The sequence below is a fragment of the Conger conger genome, chromosome 8 (assembly GCF_963514075.1).
Source record: "Conger conger chromosome 8, fConCon1.1, whole genome shotgun sequence".
NCBI lineage: Eukaryota > Metazoa > Chordata > Actinopteri > Anguilliformes > Congridae > Conger > Conger conger.
Window position 1 is genome coordinate 46065376 of NC_083767.1, and position 23857 is coordinate 46089232.

General features: G+C 47.5%; 1 protein-coding gene across 1 annotated transcript in view; it reads right to left on the minus strand.

The window, feature by feature from the left end:
* apaf1 (apoptotic peptidase activating factor 1) overlaps nucleotides 1-23857 on the minus strand; it is a 51252-nt gene that overhangs the window by 16403 nt on the left and 10992 nt on the right. Inside the window, exons 8-26 of the mRNA XM_061252869.1 lie at nucleotides 23453-23691; nucleotides 22362-22529; nucleotides 21873-22004; nucleotides 20808-20921; nucleotides 20122-20306; nucleotides 19267-19393; nucleotides 18519-18647; nucleotides 17965-18105; nucleotides 17752-17877; nucleotides 17515-17658; nucleotides 15720-15848; nucleotides 15268-15393; nucleotides 14552-14671; nucleotides 14283-14408; nucleotides 10537-10662; nucleotides 10051-10179; nucleotides 7808-7933; nucleotides 5228-5353; nucleotides 4336-4485 (exon numbers count right to left, since the gene is read on the minus strand). Coding sequence (XP_061108853.1) covers nucleotides 4336-4485; nucleotides 5228-5353; nucleotides 7808-7933; nucleotides 10051-10179; nucleotides 10537-10662; nucleotides 14283-14408; nucleotides 14552-14671; nucleotides 15268-15393; nucleotides 15720-15848; nucleotides 17515-17658; nucleotides 17752-17877; nucleotides 17965-18105; nucleotides 18519-18647; nucleotides 19267-19393; nucleotides 20122-20306; nucleotides 20808-20921; nucleotides 21873-22004; nucleotides 22362-22529; nucleotides 23453-23691 — 2663 coding nt within the window. The remainder of the gene's footprint in view (nucleotides 1-4335; nucleotides 4486-5227; nucleotides 5354-7807; nucleotides 7934-10050; nucleotides 10180-10536; nucleotides 10663-14282; nucleotides 14409-14551; nucleotides 14672-15267; nucleotides 15394-15719; nucleotides 15849-17514; nucleotides 17659-17751; nucleotides 17878-17964; nucleotides 18106-18518; nucleotides 18648-19266; nucleotides 19394-20121; nucleotides 20307-20807; nucleotides 20922-21872; nucleotides 22005-22361; nucleotides 22530-23452; nucleotides 23692-23857) is intronic.

Sequence of the window (23857 nt, forward strand, 5' to 3'; positions counted from 1 at the left end):
GGGGGGAGGGGGGGGAGCGAGGAGCTTCGCTCCGCAAGCTACGATGCCGCAGAAAGCTCTAATTAAGCCTTTCAATCTCGTTAAAACCAGTCATTCCACGGCACTCATTTACACTGAATTTTCTGTAGACGTTAATGACGATCGCGAGAATAAACACTGAATAATCTTTAGGTAACCACTTAAAATCTGATGTAAGTGAAGAGAGGGACAGGGAAAGGTGGAGAAGGAGCGAGACGAGGAAAAAAAACAGCGCTGTCAGACGGGGCAGAATCGTTCACCGTGGATTACAGAACCTTGGCGGTGAAAATGAAGAGGTTTCCTTTCAGAAATAATCTCATTTTCTTTCAGCTGGCACGGTTTGTTCACACGGCAACGTGAACGCGGCCGAGTTTTACAATGAAATCAGCCCGACCCACCGCTCCGAGTGCTACGCTACCTCATCGAGTTATTAACGCAGCCAATCGGACGACGGCTCCCCGTGAACTCGGAGTGACCCGTCGTCTCGCACTGCCGGCGGTATTAGAGCTGGGATTTATGGTCCCATTTAATAAAAGACTCAGAGCATATCCTCAGGCCTCTCGGGAGATGAACAGAGGGAATTAGGTGATGCCAGAGGCAGTCGTGCTGGCCATAATACCAGTCCGGTGGGCTCATTGATATGCTGTGTCCAATGTAATCCCAGTTAACCTTCTGCCAGGTGCAACACCACTAGAAGGTTCTTGCCGACATGTACTCCCTGATGTAGCCACGGTTACGTGGCCAAAATTCAACTGAAACACCAGCTTTCTGGTCTCTCTCACTTCTGGATAAGCCATTATGTGTGTACTATCTATTTACAGATATCTGATATAACACTGGGTCCAATATCTGTGGTCTTATCTCTCCACCACACCAGACTGACTGGAACGACTGTATACTGGTCTCTGTGACACAGTACCGGGCCTAATGTCCGTTTACTTATCTCTCTAGCAAACTTGCTGGATGGAATATCTGTTTACCGGGCTCTGTGATATGCCAGCAAACAGAGCTTGGAGTAAAAGTCTAAGGGGGGTCCACGCTGTGTAAACTAATAAACTCTCCAACATGCTGTGCCACTCATAACATTTTTGATGCTCTCTGACACTTTATTTGGTGGCACCTGTTTGCCAGAATTTTATATCCATCTGCTGTTCTCCTTAATATGCGGTAATGGGTGCATCCAATACTAGTGTGCAGTATCTCTGCTGGTTATAGTATCTTGGCATAAGCGACCAGATCTGGGTGTTCGTGTCCGCGGATGAGTGTGCAAATGTTTCCGTGTAAACGAGTGCAAGCATGCCTTTTAGAGCGGTTTATAATGACATTTTGTATCCAATTCGACTCTCTTTGTACCAGCATTAGTGTCAGAGTGATTAATGTTTCTTTGCTCACGGTCATGTACTGTATTTTCCACTGGCAATTTCAAGGATATTAGAGGAATACATATAATAAGATTGTGGCTATTAATTCGATCATAAACCTTCCAGGAAAGCATAATGTTCCCTGTGCTTGGCAAAGCACAGTGAAGTCCCAATAGATGAAAAAGGAGTTATTAAATCTGAAATATATCCTTGCTTCATGGTCAGCGGTTAATGTATGAACCTGACTCTTGTAATTTTCTTTTAATTTTGCATGGCCTGTGTTCATTAATCAAATACACGTTGGCATGCCTACAAATTAGACCAGACTAACAAACTAATGGAAAATGCCCGAATATTCGATGTCGACCGCAGTATGGATAATTTTAGGCTCATTTTGAAGACCTAAGACAATGCGTATATACACAAGTATATACGTACATATTTAAATCATACAAGACACAGCAGACGCAATACTACACTGACCAATCATAATACAAAGTGCACACATCTCCGGCATGAAGTCAGTGATAGGCAGACGTGGGGGGGGGGTCATATGGAACTACCTCACTGCAGAAACACTTGTTTGTTGATGTATGTATTTGAACTAAAATTACATCCAGCACACACAGGTCATACTGATTCTATTCTCAGAGAAACCGCGAGGTTACCATTGGACTTGGAAATGAATTTAGGACTCTACGAAGATACAGTAAAGACAGTGCATTGTATACAAAAGGAAATCCATTTACTGTATACCAGCTACCACTGAAAAAGCGTATGAAGCTAGCACTATCACAAGCAATGCAGGAGCATGGTTTCATTTTCATGGGTCATATGAGAGTGCTCTTTCATTTTCCAAATGTCCAGATGGGACTTTTTTTCACACAGGAGAAAAAACCTTATAACACTGATAGCACGACTACTGCAGATGACTACCCCCTCCTACAATTTGTCCCACCTTAAACGTAGTCTGAACACTGCATACAAGATGGCGGTCATTGTGTTCTTAAAGGAGAGATGATGCTTTGTTTTACCTTTTTGACTGGGCTGTAATCCTTTAATAAAATATGAGCAGGGCTGGTCAGCTCCCCTGCCTCCTAAGCCGGTTTTATGAGACGCCCTTGCTGTGCGACAGCTAGAAGTGTTCCAGCACTGCCAGCTCAGAAGTGAGGGGGCTGGCCCACCGCCTTGGAGGACTGCGTGTGACTGGCTCGCCTGAGGATTGGCTTTAAAAAACCCGCACAACAATTCAGGGCTCTGTGTATTCTTGCACGTCTGAAAGTTGTCATATTTGTTCCCATAACAGTTCAAAAACAATATTTTTGTGTCCTAGCCAAGGTAGCTAAATAGCCTTTTGTCAGCCCAATTGTGTGTGTGAGAGGGTGTGAGAGAGTGTGTGTGTGTGTGTGTGTGTGTGTACATGCGTCCGTATATATGCCTCTGTGTGTGTGTGTGTGTGTGTGTGTGAGAGAGAGGGAGGGAGAGCGTGTGTGCATATGTGTGTCCGTATGCCCATGCTTGTGTCTGTGCACATGTGTGTTTATGCGTATGTGTGTGTATGAGCGTGACTGTGTGTGTGCGCGCACTTGTGTCTATGCATATGCATATGTGTGTGTATGTGCCTATGCGCATGACTGTGTGTGTGCGTGTGTACGTGCGTGACTGTGTGTGTGCGCGTATGTGCCTCTGTGTGTGTGTTTGTGTGTGTGTGTGTGTGTGCGTGCGCGCACTTGTCTGTGCATATGTGTGTGTATGTGCCTATGCGCATGACTGTGTTTGTGCGTGTGTGTGTGCGTGACTGCGTGTGTGCATACGTGCCTATGCGTGTGTGTGTGTGTGTGTGTCTTTGCCTGTGCCTTGAGAGATAAATGGAGCAGTGCGATGCCGCCAACACTGCTGAAAAGCCCCCCTCCCCCCTGCAGCCCATACGGGGGATCTGAGCGTCTCCACACCAGCAGAGCTTCCTGGGCTTCAGCGTGGAGCAGGAGCGCCGGGCGTGAGCAGAATGTTCCAGAAGGCAGGGGACAGATAGAACATGTACCAGAGAGTGTGCCATTGTGTGTGCTCCTCTGCCACATCTCTCTCCAACACGCTTTCACAAAAGGCCTCACAGCCAGGCCGCAGCCGGCTGACACTAGCGCCCCGGCTCCTTGCGCGGTAAATAAAGGAGAGGAGGACAGGCGGAGACGGGCCTCGATCAGCGACCGAGCCGTCTCGTTAGCGGACCGCCGGAGGGGAGAGCCACGGGACGGCACCGCGCTCCAGAACCCTCCTTCACTGCGGCGGGCTTCTGTAATGCGCAGTGCGTTGCGGTCAGAACAGTACAGGGACCCGCTTGTGGTGAACGCCGCGTTGTGGTCAAAACCCCTGCTTGCTAGCGGTTAGCGGCGCGTTGCGGTCGAAGCGCCAGCGTGCTAGCGGTTCGCGGCTCGACGCAGCCCACCGCCGCAGAGCTGAAAACAAACGGCGTGTCGCAGCCCACTGCAGTCACGATAAGCAGGGGATCGCAGTCCCCCCCTGTCAGCGGCTGCAGCAAGCTTCCTGTCGCAGTCCTGCTGCAGTCACTATGTTTCACAGCTCCTCTCACCAAGAAAACTGTGTCACATTCAAGCAGGCTCTTTACAACTTTCAAGCCGCAACTCAGCTGAGAAACAAGTGCCGCAGCAGAACTGTGTGAACCGGTGAATTACTTATTATATATATACCTATTCGAAGCATCTCTTCAGAAACCCACTTCTGACTGAAAAAGATAAGATTACAGCAGGGGTGTGCAGTCTTATCAGAAAAGGGCCAGGTTTGTGTTTTAGCACAGCACTATGACTGTATCTGATTCGTCTGATTACCAATGTCTTGATTGAAGACCGCGATTAGTTAATTATTCAAATCAGGTGTTGTAGTGCTGGACTAAAGCACAAGCCTGCAGAACACCGGCCCCTCTGGAGCTGCAGACGCTCACCTTGATGTAGCCCCCGGTGGAGACCAGGATCGGCCTTTTGGGGGCGAAGTGCAGGTCAGTCACCCAGCCCCCGTGCATGGAGTCCATGGAGTCCTTGTCGCCATGGGAGCTGAAGACCCGCAGCAGAGACCCGTCCAGTGTGCTCCAGAGCTGAGGCAGGACACAAGAGTCACACACAGACATGGCAATCACAAGAGTCACACACAGACATGGCAATAACAAGAGTCACACACAGACATGGCAATCACAAGAGTCACACACAGACATGGCAAACACAAGAGTCACACACAGACATGGCAATCACAAGAGTCACACACAGACATGGCAAACACAAGAGTCACACACAGACATGGCAAACACAAGAGTCACACGCAGACATGGCAAACACAAGAGTCACACACAGACATGGCAATCACAAGAGTCACACACAGACATGGCAAACACAAGAGTCACACACAGACATGGCAAACACAAGAGTCACACACAGACATGGCAATCTGCCAGGGTGACATTACTCACACACACAGGAGACATGCCCACACAGATAATGTGATGAACATTATGTAGACCAGGCTATCACTTCAGACCAGTCACAAGATTTGATGTATCTGAATAATACTTTTCCTCTCTGTAGTCAATGGGCCAAGGGTTTGTCCCTCAGCATCCAGCTCAATAGCCCTGAACTACACCTTCACTGCTTCTTAACACCAGCATCAGAAGAAGAGAGTGCATTAGCCCTCCAAAGCAGGTTCCAGTATCAGGAATGATAACGTGTGAGGTTGTACTACAGATTCCTACAGCTCTCTCTCTATCCCTCACCACCACCTCCTTCCTTCCTTCCTCCACTCCCTCCCTTCATCCTCCCCCGTTCCCTCTCCTCTCCTGCACTCACGCGGATCTCTCCGTTGTCGTCTCCGGTGGCCAGGCTCTTGCTGTCCCAGGAGAAGCGGCAGCTGCGGGCGCAGTCCTGATGTCCGTTCAGCGCGTGGAGGCAGGCCCACGACTCACAGCTCCAGACCTGCGCAGTCAAACACCGTCAGACAAAGCACTGCGCTTGACCTCCATTACAGAAAGAACGGCCAGGTTGGACACGTGGCCCGTGGCCAATTAGAGTGATAAATCTATTGTCCAAATACTGTACCACGAGCATTAGCGAGAGGACTCCGTGCCACTGCACAGTGCACGGCATAATTAATGACACAAACTTCAGCTGGATACTTCAGGTCCCCATCGCAATACCACCCCAGCACAGCACAGCAGCAGACTCCATTGACTGAGTTCTGTAACCCCTCCAACCCATCAGCCAAACCAACAGCACACACACGGCATATCCCATCATCTCATCCAAATGAAACCAAAACTCAATTGTTTCACCTGAAACATTGCCCAAAATCCATAGACCCCATTATTCACAGGCTGCTACTTTCCAAAGTCCCATTGACAATATAAGACAGTGATGGACTGTTTTCCCATAAGCAAGTCCGCAAGAAAATATGTTTTCTATAGCTGACAAATCACCCTATTAATCAAAACGTAGGCCAGATTTGTGCAACACCTTCTATGGAACCCAGAGAGGATGTAGACAGAGTACAGGTGTGTAGCTATCTGATGCTCTACAAGCCCAGCTAAAGAATTTCATCTGAGGTGAACCAGATTTCCCTCAAACAGCGATTGGCTACAGCAATCTGCAAACCGTCCGCACGAAACGGTCTGAAAGTCGAGCAAAGTCAAGCCCGTAGCAGAGAGGGGCAGCTCTGTGGGAGTTTGGCTGAAGCAAAGGAGTTTGCTGGCAGAGAAAGTGACGTAGTGGGTGGCAGTGAGACAGTGATGACAACTACGGTCTGAGGCAATGATGACCACTACAGTCTGAGGCAATGACCACTACAGTCTGAGGCAATGACCACTACAGTCTGAGGCAATGACCACTATAGTCTGAGACAATGACCACTACAGTCTGAGGCAATAACCACTACAGTCTGAGGCAATGATGACCACTACGGTCTGAGGCAATGATGACCACTACGGTCTGAGGCAATGATGACCACTACAGTCTGAGGCAATGACCACTACAGTCTGAGGCAATGACCACTACAGTCTGAGGCAATGACCACTATAGTCTGAGACAATGACCACTACAGTCTGAGGCAATAACCACTACAGTCTGAGGCAATGATGACCACTACGGTCTGAGGCAATGATGACCACTACGGTCTGAGGCAATAACCACTACAGTCTGAGGCAATGATGACCACTACGGTCTGAGGCAATGATGACCACTACGGTCTGAGGCAATGATGACCACTACGGTCTGAGGCAATGATGACCACTACGGTCTGAGGCAATGATGACCACTACGGTCTGAGGCAATAACCACTACAGTCTGAGGCAATGACCACTACAGTCTGAGGCAATGATGACCACTACGGTCTGAGGCAATAACCACGATATAACTGATTTCAATAAGCAACATAAATATGAAAATGAATGTGTACATTTGTGCATTCAGTGTATTTATAAAAAATAATTCTGTAATGAAATTAACTGAGATTTGACAATGCATTGAATCGCCTACTAAAGAATCGCTATCGAATTGAATCTTTGTGCGGTCACAGATTTACACCCCTAATGATCACCAGCCTGAGGACACTGCCGTCTGACATTTCGGTTGGCTGCAAGCCACAGGTAAGCACTGGTGCCAGAGATATAGGCTGACCTCTGAACACAGAAAGGGAAAGAATAACTGCCCCACACAGGCCTACACACACTGAACATCACACAGCAGAACAGCAGGGTGCCAGGGAAGGGTGATACTCCCTCCAGCACATCAGAGAAGGGAGTTGCGCCCTGTCAAACGCTTCCCAGTTTGTGTATATACATACGAGTGCCCCGCATATGGACAACCAGACTGATTCAATGCGATTCTGTCCAAAGCCCCTTGTCTTGTGCTAGATGTCATCCATATTCATGAGAATTCAACGATAATGCCACTGATATTTAAAACCCTTCCAGTGTGAACTGCAACAAACAAACACACTATCCATATTTAAATGCTAATCTACAAGCGGCTTCCAAGAAGATACATTTCTATATCTTAAAATCAGTAAATCATTTTCCTTTAATTCAAATTCCTTGTTGCTCTATGGTTGGGGTCATTTACACATTTCCGTTCTATGTGCCACTGGTTACATCGTACTGAAGCCATGGTATGATAACACCCACCTGTGAGACTACACAGAGGTGGAAAATCCAGGTTCAGGAAGTATAAGTATTCTGTTCACCTGGATCACCTGGATTTCCCATTCTTCAGCCAGGAACTTTTTTGTGAAATCAGCTGGATGAGTTCATGGGTAGTAAAAACACATGGCAGGACTTTTCCTTTCGGATCCTTGGACTTTCCACCTAAGAGACCATGCTAACTTCGGCCCATAATTCCCCCAGCCACGCTGCCCAGTACCCGCTGTATCCTAGTTACCTTAGCGGTCTTGTCAGCCGACACGGTGGAGAACATCCGTCCGTCCGGGGACACATCGCACGACAGGACGGCCTGTGAGTGGCAGGCCATGTCCTGCATCTTCTCCCCACTCGTCATGTCCCACACCTGCAGGGGTGAGAGAGGTCACGCTGACGCCTTCTCAACACTATACTTGTGCATCTTTACACAATGGGGCCACATTGGCTCAGGCAGTCATTGGTCAGAGCAGTCGTCTGTCGGTCGGAGGGTTGCCGGTTCGATCCCGCCCTGGGTGTGTTGAAGTGTCCCTGAGCGAGACACCTGACCCCCTCCTAACGAGCTGGTTGAAGCCTTGCATGGCAGCCAATCTCCGTTGGTGTGTGAGTGTGTTTATGAATGGGTGAATGCGAAGCATCAATTGTACAGCGCTTTGGATAAAGGCGCTATATAAAAGCCAACCTTTTATGTCTGTATCCACACAAACACGCTAACAGCATCACATAAATGCTCAACAGAAGACAGTGAAGAACCACTTCCTGCTCTTGGCTCTGTAGACCTGCAGGTCACCTTCCTGGCCCTGACTGGAACACTGAGCCCTGATCACATGACCTTCACCTCCATCTGTCACACTGCTTCCTGGGGGAGGGGTAATTGGGGTTGTCATGCCGACTAGCGTCGCTACGTTCAACAGGGAGGCGTAAAAAGCGAGCGCACACCTTCGCTCCAAAAATAAAAACAGAAGTGCGAGCTGATTATGACAGCTTGTTTTAACGTTCTCTCGGGCGCCGAGACACAAACGAAATGATGAAACCCGGTGAGTCGGCCATTTCTTTTTATGGAGACATTTCGCACTCGGTTGCCATGCGCTTCCACCAGACGGAGGGAAGAAGTCCCATCTGGTGGAACGGCTCAGCCACCGTGTGGAAGTGTTGCTGTAAAAATAACCGGGTAATTCATGTTTCAGAGATCTGTCTGCAGCCCTCGCGGTACAGAGAAGCCCCTGATATAATAAACACTTCTCATTTCATCATGAAGGGTCTCTTCCATAGAAATTATCCCATCTTCCATCAGGGGAAAGGACAGGGAGAGCAGTTAACAGTTCATTCTGAGCTCAGACACTGTACTGTTTACACTGTGCATTGTGGGGACTGTAGACTTTGTGGGGACCGTAGGCCTTTGTGTTGTTCATTACATTTCACAGCTTGCAAAGCAAACAGAGGGAGTTGGACTGACAGGCTGGCTTTCCCTCATCGCTCCAGACTGTGGGAACACTGGGCACAGATACAGCCTTCTCCCGTCTCCTCAATAACACGCAGCGATAGTCAGAAACTCAGTGAGACTCTCTGTCTCTCTCTCACTCTCACTCTCTCAATTTTCAACTTCAAATGTGCTTTATAGGTAAGGCAGGAGGATTCCAATTTTACCAAAGCAATACAGTATTAATAATAATTGCAATAAACAGAAAAGAACAGTAGCTAAATGTTAACTATGCACATTAACAACAATACATATAAAGTATGCAAAAAAGATTACACAGAAATAGCAAAAGAAAACATGCCAGCATTCGTATGAACAAGTTCATTTCATATGTTTTCTCTGATCTTATAGCAATTTATAATATCATTTGTACAACTAGGTTCTCGCTCTCTCTCTCTCTCTCTCTCTCAATACAGGGAGGGGGGAGGCGTGCCTACTGCGGATAAATTTCGCCCTGAGGAAGTTGTAACATCTATAATTAAAGCCTGCGCTCAAAGTCCCAGGTTCTTATTGCTGACTGAGCAGTGAGAAAGCTCTCCTCACACACAAGGTCAAACCACAAATTTCTGGATCTTAAAGATGGAACCAATTCAACAATTTAATGAGATAAGTTTTTCCTCAGAGTAAAAATTTGAATGACACGACCCAGGCCCACACATCATTCAGCCAGTAATAGGTTGTGTAAAGTTGAAACACCCAAGGCAAGGAGCTTGAGGTAGGAACAGAAAGTCTCCCAGCAAGGACACAATGTTCCCACAGGGCGTCTCCAGAATTATCACTAAATTGCCATGAGCCCACAACAATGCGGAAACATTGTGTGAATTCCCTGAGTCTGTGTAGAACAATTGGCACCTCCGTCTAATGTTCTTGTGTTCTCACACAGTTTGCCAGAACATTCTACACAGTAGCCTGGCCTCTTCCTGAAATACACCTGGATTAAACCTAAGCACAAGTCAACAGACCCTGCATCAGACAGAGGTCAGAGCAGGAACAGCGGGCAGAGCTACCTTAGCAGTGCCATCGAAGGACCAAGACAGGATCCGAGCGGGAGACGTTTCTTCCAAAAGGAAGAACTTCCTCACTTGTTCTGTGTGACCCTGTAGCACCAGACACTCCCCGCTCCTCCACTTCCATACCTGCAGGGGGAGACAGAGAACACAGACCTGTTACAGAGCAGCAGAGGAAGCGTTCACCCATTGCAAACATACAAGAGGGGAAAAAAGGAGTGGCGAGGAAAGCGGACACACAGAAGAGAAGGAAACGTTTTTTTTCCCCACACAGACAGTGGTCACTGTGTGGAATTGCTCGTCAGGACATGTAGTGGAGGTAGAAATGCTGGGGGTTTCAAGACCAGGCTTGACAGGGTGCTAGATACCATCTGCTTTTGAAATAAGCATTAGGTACATGTTAGTGGGTGGAAAAGACGAGCATTGCTGGCTGGAATGGCCGGTTCTCGTCATCAAGAAAAAGAGAGCGGGGGAGGGAGGACATACCCGTATGGTTGCATCCTCTGAGGATGTGATGAGTGTCTGTCCATCAGTGCTGAACTGACAGTGGAGCACTGTCTTAGTGTGGCCAGAGAGGGAGCACAGGAGCTTCCCCGAGGGCACCTCCATTACCTGGGGGAAAAAAAGAGTCATACGGGTGAGAGAAAGATAGAGAGAGGAAGAGAAAGAGAGAGAGCGAGGAAGAGAAAGAGAGAAAGACAGGGCAGTCAGACAGGTACAGTGAGAGATAAAGAGAGAAAGCGAGAGAGCGAGAGAGGCAATGACAGAGACAGAGACCCAGAGAGGGAAAAATCACAAAGCTAAGTAGAGAGACAGTGAGACAGGTCAGACTGGACCCATGACGGTCAATGTTCGAACCAAGGCCCAAACTAGAGCCACTCTGTGGGCGTAATGCTGCGTAATTACAAGCAACAGAAGCATGAAATACGAAATGTGACAACAATAATGAAGGAACGAATGTCCATCAGGGAGTCACTGCGACAGAGAGAAAAAGAACAGAGCACAGACAGAGACAAAGAGTGACAGAACAAGAGAGAGAGCGACAGAGAGAGAGAGCGAGGGAGGAAGAGAACTGGTGTGACTGGGTGACCATAATGAACAGGATGGGACAACCCATAACTACCATAAAGGTCCCCTATTAGCTTCATGAAAAACCTTAACAAACAGAAAGCCTCTGGCTAATAGAAGACTGTAGAAACGGCTAGATTACCACAACCAAACATGTTGGTTGCTTTATGTTTGGAGCTGGAAGCTCTGTGAGCATTTGTAGTGAGCTGCAGCTTTGTCTGAAACTGTTTATGCTGATCCGAAATGGAGGAACAAGAGATACTGTAGTTAATGCCAGGGGATAAGACTCTCCCCACTCCACATAATAGGAAGCCTGCAGATAACTTTGGGATATTCTGTGGACGGTGTTTGAAGTGAAGTGGAGATGTTAGCTTATTAGATCCAAGTTTCAAAAGTAAGAAAGATAAAGGCTTTAAAGGCGTGTGCCTTGCAGGGTCTGTGTGTAGCAGGCAGTAGTACAATTCAGCATCTGTTTCTTTCTACTACTACTGCTATAACCAACTCCCTACAGCAGGGTACACACACCATGCACAAATGGCCAACAAAAACACATATATATTAGAGTACCCACACACATTCACAAAAACACAGAGACAGAGAAGCAAAAACAAAAACACGCACACGAGCATACACACATGCGCGCACACACACACACACACACATATATATGGGGTGTACCCCACCTGTACCCTGCCTCTCTCTAGTCCTAGTGCCACGATGAAGGCCCTGTTTGGGCTCAGAAACTCCAGGGCCCAGCGGCTGATGTTCCTCAGGACCTGCCTAGCACTCATTCTTCCTGTCTGTGAGAGATCACAGGAAGTGACATCCCTCACACCTGTGAGATCACAGGAAATGACATCACTCATACCTGTGACAGACCACAGAGTGACATCACTCACATAGACCCTCATTATAAGCTAGTAAAATTGAGAAAAACATGTGATGACATCGCCAAGATGCTTTAACATCTCATTCCCTCCCTTTTCTCCATCTCCGTCTTCTCTCAATTCCTCCTGCCTCCCTTCTATCTCTGCTTTTATCTGTGGAAACGCTCGCAGGCTGTCAGCTCCAGTGTGGATTACGGCAGCGTGACGAGCCTTCATAGACAGCCTGCTACCCACCTCAACTCAACACAGGCCATATGTTTATCATCTGCACTTCCCAGCAGAAACGCAGTCTGCATTTCAACTTACAAACCAGCTTCCACCAACATTTCACGTTACCATCTTTCCACAAACCATTTCTCACCTGTGTTTCATGTTGCAATCTTTCCCACCTGCTTGTCATGTTACACACCACAGTGCTCATCTGCCGCTCAGGAAACAACCCAACAGTTTCTCACCTGGACGTGAGGACACAAACAGTCTGGTTCCCCACCTGTGCCGACAAGCCAAACCTGGCCGTTTCTCACTTGCGGTTCAGGAAACAAACCATCTGTTCCCACCTGTCCTTCAAAACACAAACCGCCCACTTTCCATCTGTGCTGTGAAACCCAAAATAGCCGTTTCTAACCTCCACTTCTGGACACAGACAAGGTGCTCCCCACCTGCACTGGAGAGCCAAAATGGCTGCTTCTCAACTGTGGTTCAAGAGGCAAACGGTTTCCGGTTTCCCTATCTGTACTGTAAAACCCAAAATAGCCGTTTCTAACCTCCACTTCTGGACACAGACAAGCTGCTTCACGCCTGCGCTGGAGAGCCAAAATGGATGTTTCTCAATCTCTCTCCTGCAGTTCAGAACACAAACCATCTTTCTGTCCTGTACTTTGGCCATAAAACACCTTCGTCAGGACCTAGGAGAGTTTACCATGTCTAATGGGTCTGTAGCGACATAGGGTTTGATCTAGGCTCCCAATACTATTTTAATGTAAATCCTAGGAAATTTCCAAGGACACTGAAGCCCATTTCTGCATTTATTTGTCCATGACTTACACTAATGAAAATGCCATCATTATTTATCAAAGATTGCGTGCTTTAGAGAAAAAAAAAAAAAAAAATTAAAAGAGAGGTAGACCTTCCCCCTCTTAATTACTGGTAATCCATCAGAAGAAATTAATCAAGTCTACCCGCATCCCTCCTGCTTTATATAAGTTACATTAAAAAATAATCACTGCAGCACTGTCAGAAGCGAAAGACTAAGTTCTGAGGCGGTAAGTGATTCATTGTTGCTAAGGAGAGGCAGAGCAGCGATGATACGAGAACATGAGAAACAGGACGTTCAGGATGTACAGACAGGGACAGGGAACGCATCCCTGTGGAGAGTTGCTGTCGGGTAAGACGGCGAGAGACGTTTTTCCATTAGTTCTGACAGACTGAGTCCTGCTGCTAGAGAATTCAACCGAATTAAAACTAGGAAAGGGATTAAGACTATACTGCTCCTAAACCGTAACATGTCACTGAATGGTATTCAACGCCAAGCTGAAATCGACAGGAGAATGAAATTCCAGCACGGTGCCATAAATAGTCAACGGTAGCACACCGAGTGGCATAACACACAATGACAAGTGATTAACTAAATACCCTCATAGAGTGCGGAGCAGAAAAATACTTTGATACAGTACGTTTAATAGGATTTGAATTCCCGAGTTATTCAAATGAGCAGAGAACACCTAGCACGACAACACTTCACAACCAAAGTATAAAATTACGGTTAAAAGAAAATCAAAGGCAGAAGGTTTAATCCCAGACAAACAGCAAGACCATGAAAGCACTTAAGCCTAATAGCAGTTCAAGAAGGACACTTTTGAGAAGAGGATGGTTCTGGAAGGTGAGGGTAAATAGTGAAAAGTGATGGATGAGAGGAACAGGTAAGGCTTAAATGTGACAGGTGAAGGTTAACTGCGACCAGAGAAGCTGTAACAGGCAGATGTTTTGATAGGAGCGGCCTGTAGCATAGTGGTTAAGGTAAATGACTGGGACACGCAAGGTCGGTGGTTCTAATCCCAGTGTGGCCACAACAAGAACCGCACAGCCGTTGGGCCCTTGAGCAAGGCCCTTAACCCTGCATTGCTCCAGGGGAGGATTGTCTCCTGCTTAGTCTAATCAACTGTACATCATCTGGATAAGAGCGTCTGCCAAATGCCAATAATGTAATGTAATGTAATAAGCAGTGTCAGGTGAGGTACAATAATGAAAAGTGGGATGTGGGAGTGACTCCATTCCAACCTTTACAGCTCCGTCCTCACATCCCAGAACAGCGGCGAGTGGATCCTGGCAGAGACACGTGCAACGGATCCGAGATTCCTGACTTTCTGACTGGAACATCACCTCCCCTGTCTTACCGTTGAGGACCTGAGAACCACACACATCTTTTAGTCATGAACCGGTCATCCTTCACGTAGCTGAAAACACACCATCTTGTATGCCTCTCAAACACCCTTCTGTACATCTGCCTGCAACATACTGTGAGCAAAACAGAATTAACCCAAACTAACCTGTACTTGGTTTCTGTTGTCAGCGGCAACCACTGTGATGTCATCCTGATTGAAGATCACATGACAGTCCCTCTTCAGTGAGGCAGCAGAGGAGAGGTGGACTCCCTTGGTTTCCCATAGCTGGGTAGGACAAGAAACAGGAAGTGATGTAATTGCTGGAATAGTCAAGTCAAACATCTCCTTAGTGTACAGGTGTGAGACCCTCTGATGGACGGCTTGTAGCATAGTGGTTCCCCGGTGTAGCCACAATAAGATCCGCACAGCCGTTGGGCCCTTGAGGCCCTTAACCCTGCATTGCTCCAGGGGAGGATTGTCTCCTGCTTAGTCTAATCAACTGTACGTCACTCTGGATAAGAGCATCTGCCATTAATATAATGTAATGTAATGGACAAGGGGATTAGGATACAGGCCTCTTCTCTCTCTGACCCTAGATGTAGAGCATTGAGACCACACCATCAGCACAATCTAGAGCTTCAGAAATAAAGAGCAAGGAGAGCCCTCCTAGAGGGGGAGAAACAGTAAGGGAACGAGAGAAGAGAGGTTGGGGAGAGAGTAAATTATTAATCTTCCAGCCAGACTGTGTGTGGCTCCTAAGGGAAAATGTCTCCTCGTTTTACCTTTTTTGGGGCAGGGGAGGACCAGAATGAAAGAATAAGAATGCAGGATTAATGAAAGAAAGAAACATACTGGAGAGGAGAGGGGGTGTAAGTGCTCACCCTGACGGTCTGGTCTTCAGAGGAGGACAGGACGAGCGACCCGTCGGGGGAGAACCGGACACAGTGGACCCAGCTCAGGTGGCCGCTGAGGTCCGCCACCTTCTTGACATCCGTGAAATCCCACAGCTGGGGCATCAACATACAAGAGAACAACCACGAGTCAACCAGGAGCCAACAGGTCAACCATGAGTCAATCCAGAGCCAACAACTCAACCGTGAGTCAGTCAGGAGTGAACAGGAGAACCGAGAGTCAACTAGGAGCCAACTGTTGAACTGTGAGTTACGAGCCAACAGATCAACCGTGAGCCAACCAGATAAACCGTGAGCAGTGGGATTTGGTGTACACCATTTATTGCAGGCTGTATGATTTGTACTGGTATTTCCTATTGGCTATGTGACGTACACCACCCTTTTCTGGTGGTTTTCTCAGAAAAAGTAACCAAGCAGCGTACCTCGACGGTGTAGTGCGACAGCGCAAGGGCGACCAGCTGGCTGTTAGGGCAGGTGTCACAGAACTGCACCGTGCTCAGAGAACTGGTCCGAATCTCAGACAGCCAATCTCCCGTTTCCACGTCAAACACCTGCAGTGGGAACAAAAAGCCACCTCAGTCACCATAACACCATCCTGAAAGGCAACTACAGAACTACACAAGACATGTAAGAAACAAGGCGATAATTCCATTGAAGGCGTTTTTCCATCTTCACAATTTGCCCAATTTGGTCCTGAAGGATATTGCAGGCCCCGGCTCCACTAGATATTGAGGCAAGCTGCAGACATATTTGAGACGCTTGTACGTTAGCTGGCCAGCAAGACATCTCTTGTTGTCTTACAGGAGGCAGCCAGCTATCTTCATATACCGGTAATAAGTAAGATAGCTAGTTAATATACAGTTTCATTACTGGATATGTTTTGGCTTGTGAATAACCTGCTGGCTAGCGTAGCATTCTAACATACTGCTGTCATCAATGTTGTGTTATTAGCACCTCATGACTGTGAATCATTTCTCAATACAGTAAATCTTAAAGGCAAAGACTTTCTTGTTATTAAGCTGAACACCTCCTCCAGAGATTGCTCATGAGGATAATTTAGGGTTATTCCCCCCCCTCAACTAAATTTTTGGGGAAACTGCTTCCTTTCTTTTGAAATTGTCACAGCATAGCATTGTATGGCATTAACATTTCAGTACAGTTTGCAGCAAATTAAATGTCAAATGAAACAAAAGTGAGAGCCTTTGTTTCGGTCATAATGCCTGCGCCCCTTCAGCCCACCACATGCTCTCCTAGCTCAGCTTCCCCCCTCTCCACACTCCCTTTCATTTCCCCTTTACATGTTTCATCCTTTAAAAAAGACGTACCTCTGCTCCCCATTCTTTGACGTGCATACAGGGAAGCTAACACAATGGAGATTTTCCAATGCGAAACTGGTTAGCAGTTAGACTAACCGGTTTGCATCTACAAGCATGAACTGCTGTTGTACCTCAGAGCAAGTTGCTTGAACCTGAATTTCTTCAGTAAACCTCCAGCTGTATGAAGGGATGATATGCAAGCTCTTTATGCCGCTTTAGATAAGGGCATCTGCTGGGGAAATTATTATAAAAGCTTGGTGTAACTCCAGGTAGCTTTATACACAACTGTTCTTGGTGTAATTTAATTAATTTGTTCAAAATCCAGAATACCAGGTTAAACATTTTGTACTGGTGACCTAATAAATATGGGCTGTCAATATGAGTTCCTTTAAGTTGTTATGTTTATATATTTAAGCCATGTTCAGTTACTGTTCAGCAATGTAAGGATGTGTTCATATACACCAATGGGCTCTGCACACAGTCTCAATGCGAATCCTACCTGAAAGTCTTTATTTTCTTTCGCTCATTGAAATGGGTAAAAAGCGCCACACATTTCTTTAAATGTGACTGATATGAGCTCTGGAGCAGGATGAAGCGAGAATTCACACATTGCCATTTACTTCGGCAACCCAAAATAACCACATATTTGTGTATGCTACAATGACAAAGGAACAACAGCTGACTGCTATTATTAGGTGGACCTCTCATGGTCCTCTGGTAGACACACACACAGACAGGTACAGACACTCACATTCCTGACAGATGCACAGACAGATACAGACACTCACAGACCATATTCCTGGCAGACGCACACACAGACAACTACAGACACTCACACATTCCTGGCAGACACGCACACAAACAGGTACAGACACGTACACAGACAGCTACGGACACTCACAAACACTGCATTCTTCGCGGCGCAGATGATGCGCTTGCCGTCTGCCGACCAGGCGCTGCACTTCACCATCACTTCCCTTAGGTCTGGAAAGAAACTGAGCACATCGATGGACTTCCACTCGTTCGCCGAGGAGACCTCCCAGAGCTGGGAAGCAGAGGGAGGGATGCGGTTATTCCCAAGAAAGACAGACAGACAGACATACAGACATACGGACAGACAGCGAGGCGGAGCTCGTACCTTCACGGTCCCATCACTGGAGGAGGTGGACAGGTAGGTGTCATCGGGCGAGAAGCAGCAGTGATTGACAGCTTCGGTGTGTCCAAACATGGTGTTCTGAGAGGAGGGCTTGTTCACGTTCCACAGCTGGGGAACGGGGAGGCAGAGACACACAATGACCAGGAGGACGTGGTTGAAGGGGAAAGCCACGCAGCAGGACGAGGGGACCCTCACCTTGGTGTTCATGAAGTGGTCATTGGAGCAGGTGGCGAGGAGAATGCGGCGGCGGGTGTTGGTGAACTGGCAGTGGTTCACCTGCTCCTCGTGCTCCTCCTCAAACACCCGGATCAGTGAGCCTCGCTGCGCATTCCAAATCTGGACCGCAAAATACAGCCAGAATCACACACAGACCACACACCAGACTCGGGTCAAATATGTCATAGTTTTGGATTCAAAAACTTGTATTGGAGCCTATTAAATGCTCTCAAAATGTATTTCCACCTTCTGGTACTCCTGGTTACCACTAGGCAATTTCACTAGGCAAGTTTATCGTGCACAGAAAAGTATTTGAATCCAAATCAATTACGTATTCGACCTGGGTCTGACACACACACACACACACACACACACACACACACACACACAGAGAAACATAGGCTGACATACACGTGAGGGAAGAGACCCTGGACTACACAGTGACGCCATGGTGACGCCGCAGGAGTGACAGATGAACACATGAAGGACTGACGGGGGAGTTAGTGCTCATCTGACGTTCTAACAGGCCGTACCTTAACCTTCCTGTCGCTGGAGCAGGTGGCCAGGAATTTGTCATCGGGAGAGAAGGCACAGCACAGAACTTCATCCTCATGGGCCTTCTCCAGCTGCAGAATCTTCTCTCCTGAGGTGGTCTTAAAGACCTGTAGATACACAGAAACCACACAGGCTTCCAAATCTGTCAAAGGACTCAAACAAGGCAACACACAGAAGTGTGAGTTGGTAACTCTGCACACAGGCACACAAACTAGTTCTGCAGTAGACCCTATTAGCGATGCGGACAAGCAGACGTTTACAATGCAGCCTTCGTTTCCCTTCAGGACAGGGCGACCTCTAGTGGACAGAATTAAGAGCACACACAAACACACACACTCTCTGCAGCAGTCATGTCAAGAAGTGCAGATGGTGACTATGATGTCATTGCTTTAACATTAGTATCTGCTACTATTGCTTCAGGAATAAACCAATAATATCTACTCTAATCGTCTCTGGCTGAAAAGGACCAATGACAGTCAAGTATACATTTATCTGCATGAAACAGACCAATGAGGATCCACCCTCATACATGTCCACGGACAGCCTGTCCTCTGCGGGTTCACTCTAACTGCTTGTCTTCACTCCCTGCAGCTCTCTCGTGTCCTTCCCAAGCTCCTTAGCTCCATCCAACGGAGGACGCGAGGTGAGATGACAGGTTTGATTTCCAGCTCAGGCGAGGAGACAAGGACAGATAAAACTGGAGTGAAGCCCGTGTCTCGCTCTTACCTGCACCGTGCTGCCTGACCCACAAGAGGCGACCTTGTGCCCGTCCTGGGAGAAGCAGGCATAGTAGATGGATCCCTGCTGAGGCTGCACCACCAGACGGGACACATTCTCCAGCCTGCGCTGATTTCTGCCACAAACCGAAGACCCAAGAGCTATCAAACCGACAGAATATGTCTTCATAACTTATGTCTATTCACAAATAAACACAGTTCAAAAGCCTTGACCATCAGAGACTACCAAATAACCTTATCGTATGCATGTCAAGGGTTTAATCAGACCCAAAATTAATATGTAATAGTGTCTAACCTGAGAGTTAAGACACAACACTTGTGATTATATAATTGCAGAATGTGCAAAGCAAATAAGGAAAATAAATCCTCCTTGCACTAAAACGGGAACGTCTGCCATAACATCGTCTCTGAGGAATTACTTAACCGCTTCTAACTGCTCCAGAATGCATGTTGAAATAACTATCTTCATTAATTCAGGAGCCCAGTTACCCCCTAAAATCTTGCAGTAAATGACTGCATCTGCATGCACTGAAATTTTTCCATGAAAAGGGAAATGACTTAGATACTGTGTTTAGACGTACAGAAAAGCAGCAGTGTTGAAGTGGGAAGTGTAAAGTTCTCTCAAGGCCAGTTTATAGTCCAGCGAAAGAGTGTCGCTGTGACCAACGACATGCAATGGATGCATTTATACTTTTCTGAAGGATAACGACCACCGTCTACATCGGGTGACAATAGAACATTCATGAATGTTCTGCGATTTCAGTGGAGCGACGCTCTGTCGCTGGACTGTAAACTGGCCTTGAGAGAACTCCCTGGTCGTGATTGGAGGGCGTTGGCGGCTTACGTCCAGTCCAGGTACAGCGCCCCGTTTTTGGTGCGTCCCTGCGCCTGCAGCAGGGCCTGGCGGTACACCTCCGAGCAGCTGGGCTGGGATAGACCAAGCTGCACCAGGTCTGGGAGGGGCCTCCGGTCCAGCTGGTGTCCGTTCAGAGACAGAAACTCCTGGAAGTCCCCGCGCACACTGCTGTTCTGCAGAGAGAGAGAGAGAGTGGTGCGCCTTATCCTCACGAATTATGGCAATGGGCCCTCCCTACAGCACCTCTCTGATGGGCCACTCCGTCACAACCGCCGTGATGGACCGTTCCACTTTAACGCCCTGATGGCCCGCTCAGTCACCGCCCCTGAAATGGGTTGTCCAATCATAACCTCTCCATCGCCGTGTCATTCCATCACTGTGACGGATCGCGCTATCCTTACCACCGAGATTAACCGCCCCATCCCCAAGAGCTCAGATGGACCTTTCTATCATTACTACTGCAATGCAACGGTCCACTCGCTCTTTTCCTGTGAAATACGCCATCCATCTCAGAACCACAGAACATCTCTCCCTAAACAGACTCTATAACTGTGAACCATTGAGATTCCTCAGAAAAATAGCATCTCCACCTCATGAACAGCTTTGAGTCCACACAGATTCAGAGATAACATGATAACTTGACTTCAGGGCACACTGCCGACATGTCTATCTACCTCTTTATCCAGAATGGGGCCGTACTCCACGTAGTCGTTGATGAGGTGGGCGGGGCCCATAATCTCAGCCTTGACTCTGACCCATTCCAGTGAGAACATGAGGGAGCACAGCTCCTGCATATGAGAGAGAGAGAGAGAGAGGTTACTGACCACTGAGAGAGAGAGGTTATTGACCACTGAGAGAGAGAGAGAGAGAGAGAGAGAGAGAGGTTACTGACCACAGAGAGAGAGGTTGCTGACCACAGAGAGAGAGAGGTTACTGACTACTGACCACAGAGAGAGAGGTTCCTGACCAGTGCATGCGAGTCTAAGAATCATACAAGTACACTTTTCAGGAAGTTGGTCTGGGCAATATGTAGGTCAGGGTGTGGTTTTTACCTCTGAGTTTATCATGGCTAGATAATGTGGTGAGTTGTATAGTGGCTTCATTTCAACATTACTTTGTAGTCATTGACTTTGACTCACACACCACAGCACACATTCTCCATCAATAGGCAAGGAGATCCACTAAAAATCTAAATACAGACTGTATTTCCTCTTAATTAAACAACAAAAACATAAAGAAAAATCATTAAATCATGAGATAAACAAAGAGAGAGATAACTATTTCCAAATAACTATTTAGTTCCCCATCTAGCCTGGACCACACCTGACCTCACTTCCCCCAACATATCCTGTCAGGACTATAGCAGTCACATGGGAAAAAATTAACATAAAAGGCAATATGGCTCTTACAAGTTGAGCATGTATGTGTCACCGATGTACTTTTACCTGTGTGAGGTTAGCATGGCCCATGTGGCAAGCTGTGAGTGTGGTTTACCTGTGTGAAGTCAGCATGGCTCATGTGGTACGCTATGAGTGTGGTTTACCTGTGTGAGGTTAGCATGGCTCATGTGGTACGCTATGAGTGTGCTTTACCTGTGTGAGGTTAGCATGGCTCATATGGTATGCTATGAGTGTGGTTTACCTGTGTGAGGTTAGCATGGCTCATATGGTATGCTATGAGTGTGGTTTACCTGTGTGAGGTTAGCGTGGCTCATGTGGTACGCTATGAGTGTGGTTTACCTGTGTGAGGTTAGCATGGCTCATGTGGTAGGGCAGGTATCTCATCCAGTAGAGGCACGCTACATCCCGGGAGGTGGGCGGCCCCTCACTGTAGTGCTGCTGATACTGACGCACAACTTTGGCGTGGAGCTCCTGAGTAAAACACACACACACACACGCACGCACATGACACAGTGATAATGGTCAGCTTGCCCTATAACATAGTCAGCTACACTGTTCTGCACATGTCGTAAATGCAGCCACACCTGCACAGTCAATTATACAGCAACTTATATGGCATTTACAGCATCTAGAAGATATATATAGCATGATTGCCATTATCCTGATATTATCCTGATCTACAATACAACAGAGACAAGCAGTTTGCCAAGACAAAGAGAGCGACAGAAGTTTAATAGGTCCACCTGTTGTGTGAAGACTGTGTTTTATACACCCAAACATAACAGAAAGTGGTTCTGAACAGTAAAGTCCATGTGATATGAGACGCACCTGTATGCTGGAGCGGTTCTGCTCGAGCAGGAAGTCCACTTGCAGGTCGTGCAGGTAGTACAGGTAGGGTCTTTGGTTGCAGTCGCGGAACAGGAGAGATTTGTTGACAAACTCCTGCAGGACGTCCTCCACCTCCTCTGTCTCCAGGTCCCAGAGGACAGACAGGACCTGGTCAATACACAGGACATATAAGAGCTGGATGCAGACAGAGAACTGCACCAGAAACAGAAAACCATACAACAGAAAAGGCTTATATAGGAGGGTCCTTATCCCTGGGGCCTGTATCATGAAGCAGGATTACGAAGTTAGTTGGATAACTGAGTAAAGCCTGGGACAGTTCCTTTCACTAACATCCATGTTCCACATTTCGGAGGGTTCCGGGTTTTACTTTACTTTTTTCAGTTTTCCAACTAATGCAGTAATCTTGCTTAGGGCCCTGGGTACACAGTCTACCAGTTTTCCAGTGGCCTTTTCCTTATGAATCAACAACCAATTCAGACCCAAGAAACCAGACAACAAGGTGAAATAACTGTGTAATTAACTGGGTCAGCTTGAGAACTTCCAGGGAATTCATTAAGCCTGCAGCTGAGGAACCAGCAGGTTCCAAAAAACCGCAATAACAGGACATTCCAGTTAACCATTCAGGTGAATTTCCATGTGTTCATCCTGGGCCATATAGCCTTCAACTAATCCACTGGCAAGGCGATATTAGCTCAGGCGGTGAGAGCAGTCATCTGGCAGTCGGAGGGTAGCCAGTCCGATTCCGCCCTGGGTGAGTCAAAGTGTCCCTGAGCAAGACACCTAACCCCTAATTGCTCCTGACGAGCTGGTTGGTGCCTTACATGGCAGCCAATCACCATTGGTGTATGTGTGAGTGTGTGTGTGTGTGTGTGAATGGGTGAAAGAGAAGCATCAATTGTACAGCGCTTTGGATACAAAAAAGGCGCTATATAAATTCCAACCATTTACCATTTACTGTGGCTTGTATTGCAACCGTTTACGCAACCCGACTATCAGACCTGCGAAGAAGTACGGTTTTATTTCTCCACAACATGGTGACCGAGGTGGCGGGGAGGTGGGCCGGGTCTCACTTTGGCAGGGATTTTGACGTCTTTCTCCAGCACGGTCAGGTCCTTGTAGAGTTCACGGTGTTCGTCCTGCAAGACCTGTATGCTGGCGGCCATGGCCTGGTCCAGGGCCTCGTAGTCGTAGGAGGAAGACTTGCGGATGCGCTTGAACTGCCTGCGTCTGAGCAGGCTCAGGTAGTAGTCCCAGCGGTCCGGGAACTCCCGCAGGAGCGCCCCGATCAGAGACACCACCAGAGGGGACCCTGTGGGCAAGGTGGGGAAGCCATCAACAGGGAGGGATGATGCCATGAAAAAAAAACCGCAAAATGGGTCTTTCAGCTTGATCTTTATAAACAAAGATGTTGATATTGGATATTTTATCCAAGGGGAATGGTGGGGTAGTCATTACTAGAGGGTCCCTGTTAGGCT